Source organism: Citrus sinensis, chromosome 9 (genome assembly GCF_022201045.2).
Source record: "Citrus sinensis cultivar Valencia sweet orange chromosome 9, DVS_A1.0, whole genome shotgun sequence".
NCBI lineage: Eukaryota > Viridiplantae > Streptophyta > Magnoliopsida > Sapindales > Rutaceae > Citrus > Citrus sinensis.
In genome coordinates, this window is record NC_068564.1 from 5,046,169 (window position 1) to 5,060,929 (window position 14,761).

A 14,761-nucleotide genomic window follows, 5' to 3' on the forward strand; every position below is an offset into this window, starting at 1 on the left:
CAAGCCAACTTCATTAGTGTGACCTGTTGTCAACTCAAACAAAGAGGCCAACGGTCCCTGTATAACCCTTCCATGGCTACCCATTGCAATGAGTCAACCGAAGCATTGTTAGGATCAAGGTGCCTGCCAATAGATCAGAAGCTTAAGGTTATAGTCGTGGTGCTGGTGCTGCACCATAAATCCTCGCCACGTTTGCGAATTGTAGGTTTGCACTAACAACAGCCAATGACTGATGAACAAGTTAATCTCGATGTACGTTGATTTGAGATCATTTTTTGTTCTTTTAAATATTGATATTCAAAATCAAAAGTTTTATAATATTTACAGTAAAATTTATCGAGACCAACTAATATATTTATAATATGACCCGGCCTGTATTTGTATTCCTATCCACAGAAACTATTGAGATTATCAAATGTTTTGCTCTAAATTTATGGTTGCAATCAAGAACATTAATTTTGAAGGGTAATTTAATTAGTTAGTTTAACTGTGGAGTTGATGGAGATATATATATGTAGCTGGAAAAAAGAAACACTGAATGCGTATAGAGATTGAGATTTGTAGAATGGGCCAAGTGGTGATGGTATTGGGAAATGGTGCCCACCGTATCCATAGCTTTGCTAGTGGGCAATGAATGAGTCATTGACAATGAGACTTAGGAAATGATTCATGTGGGAAGTTGGTGCTGTCGTTTTGTATTCGTTTGGTAAGTGGGTAATAAATTTGTTTCATTCACTCATTTCCATTCAGTGGGGTTTACTGATTTTACGATAACATTCTATTCATAATTTTTTTGTCGTGGGTAACAAAATTTTTATTACTAATAACAAGTGTGACCAATAATATTTACAGATATTGCAACATAGTCGCGCTCTAATAAAAAATTGTGTATGACCGTAGGACATGAATAATAAGCACTAATGTCTCATGTTTTATTCCTTTAGGATATGAGAATAGGCAAAATTAACAAAAATGTGATCTGATCTGTATTGGATCCGATTTCATTCGTTAAATAAATAAATTCGCATTGAAGTTGTGTGCATCCCTTCACATACATTTCCTTTTCTACGACGCTTCCACGTTATAGAAATGACTACTGCCTTCTAACAGGTGAAAAAGCCAGTTTTTGTGCTTGTTTGTATCTCAGAGGTTTACTTGTTTGTTTGTTTGTTCATACATTTTCCATACGAACAAAAAACACAAGTCCCTAAATTTCATCCTTTTTTTTTTGTTTTCGGTCTCTTCCAATGCCATAAACGTGAAGCTTCAAACAAGCATTTGAAGCAGTTTCATAGAAAATGAACAAAAATTTTTGGTATATATAGATACTGCAAGATTTTAAACCATGTTGCTATAATATATGTCGAATTTCATCTCTTTCCTTATCAGGCTACTTGCTGGAAATCACATGTTTGATATTCACAGCGGAAATAAGAGAAAAGATGAGTGTATATACAGATTTCCGGAACTGCAACTCTTGAGATTGTCCCTAAAATTATGCACAACAGTGCAAGCATGGAAACTTTGAGATAATTAATCTGGCATCCTCTGGAATGCAATTACACTACTCTTCAACACACCCCGGGGGAGCTGCACAAACTATACATATCTGATAGAAATAGTAAAACCAAATACAGAAAAACTACCACAACCCCAGATAATGTTACAACAAAGCATGAATGCACTAAGATCACAAATAAGATGAGGGATAGGAAGAGGAGGTGAGAGAATGAGAATTACTCAATTTTCTTCTGCTGACCATCGAGATTATATCAAGACATATGCCTCAGTCATCGGAGCTGTAATCACTAGATTCTGGTAATACGTCTAGAGCAGCGCAGCAGAATGACTCCTTGTCTTTGAGGAGAAGACAACTTCCATCTGAATTCCATTTCAGATCGGTTATGTTAAACTGTGGTAGTGGATTGCTGACGCAGTAGGCACCTGAAGGGGTCCACATGTACAAGTGAGAGCTTCCGGTGCAAAGAACAAGACGTGTACATGTTGGATCCCATGTTGCTGCTCGAATAGGATCCTTCTGCACCAAGATTGCAGCAGGCTCTTGACGGCATATGTCCCATATCCAGAGGGTAGTTGGCATACTATCATTGCGAGTGCAAATATACTGACTATCACTGCTCCATGACATAAGGCCTACAGTAAAGTTAATTTCATCAGTTCATCAAATAGAAGGGCATGAAAAGAATTAAAATAATTGATATTGATCAACTTTGTTTTCACCATGGCTGTCACTAGGACCTCGAATGTGAGTTTGAAGAATTACACAATAGTAGATGCCACTGCAGGAAATGAAAATACAATAGTGCAGTTATTTGCATTATTTCTGTAAACAAAAAAGTAAGCTTACCAATTCCTTGTTTAGGGTTTGGTTTGTCTGTAGGAGGCTTCTGAAAAGGCAAACTAATTGGTATTTCCATAACCTCATATCTAACTTTGATGTGTCCATTCGTAGCATCTTCATAGATGAAAAGAAAATCAATCAATAAGTGAAAAGACTGACATTTGTAAATTAAGGAAAAATATCAGATAATTTGCATATTAAGAAAATCAATTGTCACCTATTGGTTTAGCCTTTTACCATATATCAGAAAGATTTCCATTAACAATAGAATTTGTATAGACTAAGAGTTGTATATGTTGAAAATAATATCAATATCACTAGTCAGATACACAATTGAGAATTATGCTTTACCCGAATTGCCTTGTATAAAATCATCATTCAGACATAATTCAGACATATCAAGTTGCAACGGCTCATCTACCTCCTGAAAATGTAGAAAACATGAGGTAAAAATACAACAAAAAGCTAATCATCATTAGCAAAATCTGTCAACTTAGAACATAAAGAAAAACTCTTAACCTTAAAAACAGCAGGAAAACAAGGGCCACGAACAGTTGATAGGTGCATAAATTCAGCAAATGTTTTCCAAGTGAGGTGATTCAAAACCCGCAAAGTCTGATCGTAACTTCCAACTGCCAAAAACTGGCCGCAGGGAGACCATGAAATACTTTTTACACCAAGTCCACTTTCATATGCTTGATACTTCAAGAGACACCTCCCATCTGGAGAGTAGATAAGAACCTGTACAGCACATATTGCCTCTTGTTTTTCAGTTAAGATATAGTTTGTCAAGCAAATGGTATAAGCGTAATCCATCAGATCAAGCAGAAAACCAGTAAGTGACGAATTACACAAACTTATAGATGCATAACGGTGAAAAGAGAATGATCCATTAGATGGTACATGCAGAGCAGGTTTCATCATTCAGGTGCTATGCAATTGATATGTGCATAAGGTCGAAACCAAGACATTACTTGCAGTGGGAAAGTATATGAAAAGATGATGGTTAATTACTTGTTATAACAAAGATCATGAAAATAAAAACATCACTACCTTATATTCCAGAGGAGAATCCCATATCACTATGGCACTATCATCTGGTGACCATTCAATATCAGCCAAATCCAACGTGTCAACAGCAAAAACGCCCATTATCTCCCATGTATGACAAGACAGTAGATTTATATAGTCCTTGCAATCCCGCCTTGTACAAATTGCAGCAAACTTCCCATCTTGGGTAAAAGCGACCCCCTTGGAAGCATGCTTCGGTGACTGAACGTGAACACATGCTGTGTTTAATAGAGACCAAACTGTTAATCGCAACTGAAAGTCTGATGTTGTAAGTATGTGACGGCTATCTGGACTCCACCTAGCATATGCTATACCGGCAAGACCTTCATCTATTTTACATGTCCATTCAGGTTGGGTCAACGACCATGCCTGTATCATCAGTCTTTTGTATAGACCACAAAGAATGTACTCAGAATCAAGTGCCCATTCGATATAGCTTATCTTATCCAAGCATGAAAACAACTGCACAACCTGCATCATAGAACATAAGAATGACCTCTTCAATTCTATTTTAGAATTTTATTTTTATTGGAATAAACAAAAATGCTTCTACAGATTGAGAAGTGATCCTTGGAGAAGCAGTTCTGAAGAGAACTTCTTTCCCCAAAGTGCTTCTACTCAAAGCTCATTCCACCGAAAGCACCCGAAAAACACCGGTAACTAATTCACTAAAGGCACATTTTCATTAATTTGCAAAATGTGAAAGCTTCATACCAGTCAAGTCATCATCACGTGATCTAATTTGAAACAGTAATCCAAATGAGATAAATCCAGATCAAATTAACACCGCCTAATAAACGTAGTTTTTTTTAAAAAAAAAAAACATATTTCAAATCCCCCATGACTCCGCAAAACTTACCTTAAACGAATGAGCATCACGAACGACGAGGCGGTAATCGACGGCGACGGCAATGTAACGAGCGTTAGGTGAAAAGCAAGACGGACCGGTCTGTTTATAAGCTTCGGTGAACTCCATTTGCGGCCGCCGGCGAAAACGAGAAACTACAACAAAGTCATGGAATGTGCAAATTCGTAACGAAACGGTGCCGAACAGTGTCGAATGACGTGTCGGAGATCATGCGAGAGCAAAATGTGTGATGCTGTGGAGGTTCGAATTTGAGCTAGATCTGCCTGTGAAGCTGTGATTTGGTTCAACTTTTTTTGAATGTTTAAAAGATAGTGAACGAACGACTGGAGATCGAAACTCGAGAAAGCAATTTTGTTAACGGTGCTTTTCTCTGCTTATGTGTCTGGATCCGATTGAGGGTTAAGTGGGGTCCGGGTCTGCTTGAACCCGAACCGCTTGGGCATCCAATTTGCAATTTCTCAAGTAAATTAGTCATGAGTGCTGATGTTTACCCCAGGTCAAACCCGAATATAAACAAAACGGTGTCGTTTTGTTTTTTTCTTTTTCTTTTTTGCGTCGTTTTTTTTTTCTTTTTCGTTTCTTCGTTTCTTCCATTTTCGACTGAGATCCACAGCGGAACGGGATCCACAACAGAAGGGTTTTTTATTTAAATATCCTCAATTTACCCTAAAATACCAAATTTATACCCTATTACATACATATACCTCATGAAGATAGGAAAAGTAAAAAATAACCTTAAAAAAACTAAGAATTCACATCTTTCTTCCCCCCATGGCTTCTCTTTTTCGGGCTTCTCTCACCATTCTCTATTTTTCTTCTCAACATTTCCCTCTTTATTTTCTTCTCTTCTCACCATTTTTCCTCTTTGACAGTTTCCTTCTATCTCTCCATTTCATTATTTGACAGTTTCCTTACTTGACTTTAGCTCCAATACAAAGGTTTTTGATAAAAATAAACAGTTAAGAAGGTGCATTATCAAGGTATGTTTGAAATACATTCTATTTATATGGTTAGGTTTTGATTTCATTTCATTATAAGTGAACTTGCTAATGATTTATGAATTTTACTAGTACATTATTCATTTTTTGTGCTTGCACACACACACACACTATTTCATAGAATGTAGGGATTTAAGACTACATTTAAGTTATGAGTGATTGAAGAATCAGTACAGGAAGAAGTCGGGTACGAAGTCGGGTAAATCGAGAATTTAGTCGAGTATATGGTCGGGTAAGAAGTCGAGTAAGAATATTAAATGAGTCGAGTAAGAATATTAAATGAGTTGAGTAAGCATATTAAATAAGTCGAGTATATGGTGCGGTAAGAAGTCGAGTAAGAATATTAAATGAGTCGAGTAAGCATATTAAATAAGTCGGGTATATGGTCGGGTAAGAAGTCGAGTAAGAATATCAAATGAGTCGAGTAAGCATATTAAATAAGTCGGGTATATGGTCGGGTAAGAAGTTGAGTAAGAATATCAAATGAGTCGAGTAAGCATATTAAATAAGTCGGGTATATGGTCGGGTAAGAAGTCGGGTAAGAATATCAAATGAGTCGAGTAAGAATATCAAATGAGTCGAGTAAGCATATTAAATAAGTCGGGTATATGGTCGGGTAAGAATATCAAATGAGTCGAGTAAGCATATTAAATAAGTCGGGTATATGGTCCGGTAAGAAGTCGAGTAAGCATATTAAATGAGTATATGGTCCGGTAAGAAGTAGAGTAAGAATATTAAATGAGTCGAGCAAGCATATTAAATAAGTCGAGTATTAAAGGTCAAGTAATAAGTAAAAGTTAAGTAAATTTTTTGAACAAGTCAAATAAGATTTATGTAATTTTTAAAGAGGTCGAGTATTAAGTTGGGTAAGTTCATTGAGTCGAGTATTAATATTTTTAAAGAAATCAAGTATGGAGTCTGGTAAGTTGAGCATTCAGTCGAGTAAAAAGTGAAGGCAATTGAATAAGTCGAGTATAAAGTCTAGTAAGTTGAGCATTCAGTCGAGTAAAAAGTAAATGTATTGAATAAGTCGAGTATTAAGTTGAATAATGTTTTAAATAAGTCAGGTAAATGTCAAGTAAGTTTTTTAACACGTCGGGTAAGAGCTACGTAATAATGTTGAGTAAAAATTCACGTAATAAAGTCAAGTAAGTGTATTGAATAAGTCAAGTATTAAGTCGAGTAAATGTCAAGTAAGTTATTTAACACATTGGGTAAAAGGTGAGTAATAATGTTCAACAAAAAGTCACTTAATCAAGTTGAATATGTCAAGTATCAAGTCGAGTAATATTTATAACAAATCAAGTAAAAGTTGAGTAATTTATTACAATTAAAGTAAAAGTTATGTAAATTTTTAAAGAAGTCAAGTTAGAAGTCAGGTAAGTCGAGTATTTTGATGAGTAAAAAATGAGTTGAGTAAGTCAAGTAAGAAGTCGAGTTAGTGTGTTGAATGTCAAGTATTAAGTCGAGTAATTTTTAAAAATAAGTCGAGTAAACGTCAAGTTATGAACAAGTCGAGTAATAAGGTCGAGTAAGTCACTTAATCCATTTTTTTTTTACTAAAATTTTTGTAATGATGGCAGTGTCTTCACTCGTTAATGGCAACTATACGTGTTCCTATATTGTATAATGGTGAATGGACTCAGGAAAATGGTGAATATAGATTTACCGGTATACAGATACGGGGTATTAAAGTGCCACATTCAACTACACTTGAACAACTTGTCGAAAAAGTGACAGAAGTGATTTCTATTGACTTTTCTGAATTTGTTATTAGCACGAAGTTCAAGTTCAAAACATCGTCAGAGCCTTTGCCACTTATGGAAATTTTGAATGATTGTGATGTAAAATTTTTTTTGGAAGAAGCTAATAGCGGTTTCAAAAATCCTCTCTGCATCACTTATGAACGTAGGGTAAATATTATCGAGCCTAATGGCGATATAAGGGCAGAGAATAGTTCACCTGCAAGACACCTTTCTTGGGAGGAGAGCCACTATTATCCAACCGTTGATTTATCAGTTTCCCAACCTGAAGTTGATAGAGTTAGAATAGAAGATGATAGTTTTATTCCTCATCCAACCGAGGTCCATCTTAATGTCGAAGACAGAATGGTATGGGATATTGAAGCACGAACTGTCCATCTTGAAACCGAAGACATGACACTACCGAATATTGATGTAAGAACTGATAGTCCATCGGTGTTGACCATAATTCAGCCACGGTGTAGTAACAACTATTTGCCGAGACTTGGTTTGCTGGCTAGTAGTAATTCAATAAGCACAAATGATTCGTTCCTTAGTGTTGATAATTAGTATCAAATGAAGTTGGTGATGATAGCGATGGATTTATGGAAAGACAACAATTTTCCTCCAAAGAGGTCTTGCAAGGCAAGCTCAGTGCATATGCTATAATAAGAAATTTTGAATATAAAACATTTAAGTCTGGTAAGAATCTACTTGTTGTCACTTGCGTGGATAAAAACTGTAAATGGCGTCTTCGTGCTGTTAAGGTCAATAATTGTGGTATGTTTGAAATTAGGAAGTATTGCCATGTACATTCTTGTTCCCATGATGTCTCGAAGAAAAATCATCGCCAAGCTTTTGCGAAACTAATTGCCCAAAATATTCAGTTTAAGTATGATGGTTCATCTTCTTCATATAGGGCTGCAGACATTAGACAGGATTTTCAGCAACAATATGGTTACGATATAAGTTATAACAAAGCATGGAGAGCAAGGGAATGTGTTAGAGTGCGATTTATACACTAGTTTTGCATTGTTTACTTCTCTTAATATCGATGTTTTGCACTTAATAATAGTGATTTACTTGTGTTTTACTTTTGTAGGTGCAATTCTATTAATTAGTGATAAAATTGAGCTACAAGATGATGTTTAAGGATGATTGTTCTCTTGGAGAAATTATGAACGGCAGAAGAACTTTGTTGATAAGGCGTGGGTGCGTGCTGTCAACTGCGGACCTGCAGTTTTTAGTTTAACGTGTTTTGTATTTTTGGCTATTTTTGTAATTACGAATTTAATATTTCAGATATTAGTATTTTATTTTAAATAGAACTCTAAAAGAGAAGAGAGGGAGAGTATTTAAAGGAGGAATCTATTGTGGAAAATGGGGATTTGGATTGGAGAAAATGAGGAAACCCTAGATCTTAATTTTTCTCTTCTCTCTATGAAGAACTAAACCTATTTTTCTGGATGAAGGATAATGAAGCTTTGATTCATCACTACTGTGAGATCTTTCTTGTGCTTTAATTATTTTATTACTTTTTGGGTATTTGTTTATTCTCTGAATTATTTTCATGATTATGTTTGTTAATTAGGTAATTGGCCACTATTTAATTATCAACTTAATCTATTGTCAATTGAAGGATTCATCGTATGAAGAATTTAATGTTTGTGACAAATAACATAGCAGAGAGTTGTGTTGTGAGAATAAATAATCTAATTTAAATGAATCATCATATGTGTTGATTAGGATTTAGGTCTCTCTGGTTTTTCAGGCTGTCAATTGATTAAATCCTATGATCGTATCTAGGGTTGTCTATTGATTAGGGAAATAACCAACGGTCGTACCTTGGTTATCGACTAGTTAAGGAGAGACTGGCTATTAGAGGGTCTCAGTAGCTATAACCGACCTATTCATGAGTAATAATAATCTATATTTGAATCAATGATCAGTAGTCGAATCAAGCTGAGTTAATTCCTTCAACCAGAGCTTTCTCCAATTTGAATTACAACTTTAATTTGCATTCTTGTTATTTTAATTTGATTTTTATTATTGTCAACAATTCCCCCATTTTACGTTTTACGTTTCAAAAGGATTTAAATAATTACCGATCTCTGTGGACACGACTCTGCTCAATCACTATACACAATTTATTTAGAGTATGAATTTATTTTTGTTGGCTTCGACAACCATCAGAATGTGCAATGCAAATTGTTCGAGGTTCACCTGAAGAGTCTACAAATTGCTTCCACAATATATGGCAATGCTTGAGAAAAAGAATATTGAGACTCGAACTTTTCTTGAGGTTGATGACACAAATCACTTCAAGTACTTCTTCATGGCAATAGGTAGTTCTTTAAAGGGATTTTCTTCTTCCATTAGACCAGTTATTGCAGTTGATGGTACCTTTCTCAAAGGAAAATATAAAGGAACTATGTTCATTGTCACATGCAAGGATGGTAACAATCAAATTTATCCATTAGCTTTCGGTGTCGGTGATAGTGAGAACGATGCATTTTGGTTGTGGTTTTTCACAAAGTTGAAGGAATTAATTGGGGAAGTTGAAAATTTAGTTTTCATTTCTGACCGCCATCCAAGTATTAAGAAATCTGTATCTACTACTTTCCAATGAATAGCACATTTAAGTTTTTCACCCTTGGCATAATCAATGACATAATTAGTAGCATTATTTGTCCATACTTTTTCAGGGTTGATCACGTAAATTGAATACAGATGCTCTAATTTTCGCTATCATTACAGAAAACAAAAGTGTAAGTGTCTTATATATTTTATATTTTCCTATATGTTTTATAAATGTAATAACAAACTTACTTGATATATAGTGTCCATTATGGCACAAGATGGGGAGTTGACCAAGCTGTGTCGTACAACATAAAAAAAAGAGTCCAAGTGCTGTAGATAATAAACAATAGTTATTATATGCATTGTTTAACATATTCATTAAAGTACCTAACAAAAACTATTACTGCGCTAGATATCCATGCTCATGGTTTGCATAATAGACGGAAGAAGTCTTTATCTACGTCGTGGACGGGCCACCTTATTGTCAAACTACCATAAAATAAGAAATATTATTACATAGCAACTTGAATAAATATGATTAACCCTAAAACAAGAATAAAAGAAGAAATAAATATAATTAACCCTAAAACAAAAAAAAGAATAAAAGAAACTTACGGCTCCATATTGCCATCACGCATCCAATCATCAAAGTTTATTGGACCTTTTGATTCAGTTACTGCATCCTTTTGTGGCTTCTTATAAGGGTCAGTGTAAGGTGTGCTAACATATACTGATTTTTTTCTCCTTTTTCTCAGATAATGTTGTACCAATGGAACACAATCTTGTTCTTTGCATCTTTTTTTGTCGTGAAATTTGCTAGAAATTTCATCAGTAATGTTAATTACACCATGTACAGGTGGATGTATTACAGGTAAATAAAACAAAATTTAGAAATTTGTATATAATTGCTAGTAACTAATTTCAACACGAACTAAATTTAAATTTACCAACCTCAACATCAATTTTATCGGCATCTATATGAGCAGCCCCTGCGGTTTGATGATCATGTGCAGATGGCTGTATTACCGATAAATACAATCAAATTTAGAATTTTGTACATAATTGCTAGTAACTAAATTCAACACGAACTAAATTTAAATTTACCAACCTTAACATCAATTTTATCTGCATCTACATGAGCAGTCTCTGCGGTTTGATGATCATGTGCAAGTGGCTATATTACGGATAAATACAATCAAATTTAAAATTTTGTACATAATTGCTGGCAACTAAATTCAACACAAACTGAATTTAATATTACCAACCTGATCATCTATTTTATCATGGTCTAAATGAGAATCCACTGAGATATGAGGATAATGTGCAGGTAGCTATATTACAGATAAATATAACATGATTTAGAATTCTTTACATAATCGTAACCAACTGAATTTAACTTCAACTAGATTTAATATTACAAACCTGAACATCCATTTTATCTATGACTACATCAGAAGCCACTGAGGTAGGAGAATCATGTGCAGGTGGCTGTATTATGAATAAATATAACAAAATTTAGAATTCGCTCGTAATTATTGTCAACTGAATTTAATTTCAATTTTGTCTAAGCCACTGAAGTAAATGTAAAAATATATAAAAAATAAAAATCACTTCTAAAAGTGTTTAAAATGTTGCAAACCTGATCAGTGAGACTATCTTTGTCTGCATTAAAAGATGCTAGAAACTCCTCGAGTAACTTCGTCGTTCTCCATAAGTCTTTTGTAATGTTGTCAAGCTTTGCTTCCAACACATCAATCTTTTGTACCTTTTCCTCGATTTTGCTTAATATGTCATAAATTTTCTGAAATGTTGGAGCAATATGATCGCCTATGGAGACACGACAAGACAGAGTGACTTACGAACATGTTTTAAGATATACTGCTAAGTTAATTTCATAAATAAAAATCTCAAAATGTCTTTAAACAAATCAACTAACTTACATTTTTGCTCGTTTTTTCGTGGAACGATGTTGTCCTCTGAAAAGTAGGTGCATTACGTGGCGAAGGAAAAAATCCTGGGGAGGGTGCATTGAATGGTGTGTGTGAAATATCATCAGTGATGGTTGCATGCCTATCATCCATAACAACATCAACTTGTTGCTGCATTTGCACATTTGAATGTGCATAATTTGGTTTGTTGTTAGGCTCATCACCACTCACAGCATTGAGTTCGCCAAGCTCTTGCTTCCACTCAATTTCTGAAGCCAAGAACCATTGCATGTAATGTTGTGCAATCTCATTACTTCCATCACTTCCGGTGGCATGCAATGTTGTCGCTACAATAAACTATATAATATAGATGTTAATTAAATTATATCAAGAAGGTACTAATGCTTTAACTAAATAACTCAAGTTAAACTAAATAATTCATGTTAATGGTTCGCACTTAAATAAGAATGAAACACTTACGGTATCTTCCTCTTTCAAGGCTTTATTAATTACATTAGCCATAATCTTGTTCTTACAGAACCACTTAAGAATTCTTGGAACCTTTAAATCACCCTTTTCGGTTGCAAATTTTTGGCTGAATTCAGAAAGGACCTCATATGTCCACACCTGCAATATTACAACACTACATCAATATCATATAAAATTCATGTATTTATTATAAAAATAAATAAATAAGCATTCTCACCTGAAAACGCATATGGAAAACCATAAAGGCTGTATTTCTCTTCTGTGTTTGGATCTAATGAACCAATTCTTTTGCTTCTCCTTGTAACTGTGTTCTTCAAGCTTAACATTGTTGCCTCGAATGACAAGCGACCACATGGATAATTATTAAATTCTTTAAAGTTGTCTAATAAACGAATATGGAGGCCATCAATCTTATTCTTGGACTCCTTTCCTAGCAACACAGACTCCAGGAAATATAGCATGGCGAACTTGACCATCAAAGTATCATCATTGGACTGGGCTGTTGAAAAAGCTTTCTGTAATTGTTTTTGAGTAAATTCATGATTGCCCCCCATGAACACATCACATATACTATCAGTATTGTCTTTCTCGTGTACTAGAAGATCATGTTCTTTATGGCATTTCAATCCCGTAATTAAAGCAAACTCAAGCATAGAAAATCTGCACTCTTTTTGTCCTATTTTGAAGTACATTGCCTTATCAGTTGATCTCACATACCATAATAATAATGCATGAACAATTTGGCCAGCGAATTTTAGATCTTGAAGGTACACAAAATGACCAAAGCATGTTTCCTTAAACACTTCATATTGTTGCTCTATGAGGCGTTGCTTTATAAGTGAAAGTGCCTTTAGTGATGACATATTAGACACTTTTACTAAAACCGCCTTCTGATCGTCGTTATCTAAATTATCATCGGATGGCATGGTTTTTTTTTGTATACAGTCCAGAACCTACAGGATCAAGTAAAAAGTTTTATCTAGAGGTTAAATGGGTTATAAACTAATCATATGAAGCTTGATAGTAAACAATTCAAATGTTATTAGGCTAATAACATGCCAACAACTATTTTGCAGCTCATAATTAAACTCTAACCCTGATTTTAGAACACAACACATATAGATTCTTACACTACAATCCTTAATTTCATAAATTTACAGAACAATATGTTTATAACAAAATTCAAAACAATAATCAATAAAAGGCATATCCAATGAACACAATCACATAACCTTTAAAATTGAATCATAATGTTTCAAAACTAAACACATCCTTTCTCCAACCGCAAAGCAAAAATTGGGAAAACTAACCCACATGATTCTTTAATCAACTTTTCTTTAACCACATTGTTGCCAAATCTTAATTGTTGCACTCAAACAAAAAAAAAAGAATACAAAATCCATAGAGGAAATAAAATAAATTTGAAGTTCTTCAAATAAAAATATGTTGTCTAACATTTGTTTTTGTATGTCTCTTCGTGATATATTGTATTACATTGTTCATGTTATACTTCTAATTCTTTCCATTTTCAGTAATCCCATAAATTATACCCAATTCACTAAATCACTTACTATTTTCAAGCAAAACCCTAAAATTTTTCTTTGAATATTTGTAGGAGAAAGAAGAAAATGAAAATTACTTACCTAGTAATCAATGACGGAGGCAAGACAAGGTGGTGGTGACACAGCTGAGGCGATGGTGATTGCTGAAGTGCAGAATGGGTAGAGAGCCGCTTGTTCTTCAAGGAGTTTTCTCTCTTATTTTGTTTACTCGACTTTGTGATTTTGGGTGGGAATCGATTCTGTTTTGTTGGCTTTTATTAAGGTTATTTTTGTATTTTCCCTGATCTTTTTAAGTATATATGTGTAAAACTAGCAATTTTAATATATGGAGGTATATTTTGGGTATTTTGAGGGAAACCAGGTATATCCCACGCAATTCGCTCACAGCAGAATGCTTCATCCTCTTTGTCTTAAGCTGAACTGAAGAAACTGATTAACAAAGAACGCACCCATTTAGTGAAGAACAAGACCAACAGCAGTTGCGAAGTTTCGGCAGAGTAAGATTAACATTGTGCCTGAAAGCTTGAATTTTCGAAGCTTGAATTTTTTTTTTTGGTATTGTCTTCTTTGCAGCATTTTGTTTTTTGATTTTTTTTTAATTTTTCCCTGCGTTTTTACAACATTGTACCATTGAATTTATTTTTTCAGTTCTCATATTCTTGATTTGTCTCATTTCCGTTCTCATGTTGTGAGCAATAAGACCCCGAAAAGGAAGCCTAAAGATGGGTTGCATTCGGAGGAGTTGGTGGTTTCTCCGATGTCACCTGAATTATCGGAGGGGAAGAAGAGAAAAAGGAAGGACTATTGCGAAGAGAGGAGTGGTGATGCTGTGGTGACAAGGTCTAAGGTGAAAACGCAGAGTGGCAAAGTGGAGAATTTGAAGAAGAGGAGGGTTTATTATAAGAAAGTGGTGTATGATGAGGGTGAATTTGAGGTGGGAGATGATGTGTATGTGAAGAGGAGAGAGGATGCAAGCTCGGATGAAGAGGATCCTGAGGTGGAGGAGTGTAGGATTTGTTTTAGAGCAGGGAGGAATGTTATGCTTGAGTGTGATGATTGCTTAGGTGGGTTTCATTTGAAGTGCTTGAAGCCGCCGTTGAAGGAGGTTCCTGAAGGTGAATGGGTTTGTGAATTTTGCGAGGCGAGGAAATTGGGGAAGAA

The 14,761-nt window shown here is 34.8% G+C and overlaps 1 protein-coding gene across 1 annotated transcript; it reads right to left on the bottom strand.

The window, feature by feature from the left end:
• Nucleotides 1-1,336: 1,336 nt before the first annotated feature.
• LOC102628592 (uncharacterized) lies at nucleotides 1,337-4,652 on the bottom strand. The gene is made up of 6 exons (XM_006490130.4): nucleotides 4,293-4,652; nucleotides 3,416-3,904; nucleotides 2,882-3,103; nucleotides 2,714-2,786; nucleotides 2,369-2,476; nucleotides 1,337-2,154 (listed from the first exon to the last, which is right to left on the bottom strand). The coding sequence occupies exons 1-6, from the start codon at nucleotides 4,407-4,409 to the stop codon at nucleotides 1,787-1,789; spliced, it is 1,377 nt and encodes a 458-aa protein (XP_006490193.2). The 5' UTR covers nucleotides 4,410-4,652; the 3' UTR covers nucleotides 1,337-1,786.
• Nucleotides 4,653-14,761: the final 10,109 nt, after the last annotated feature.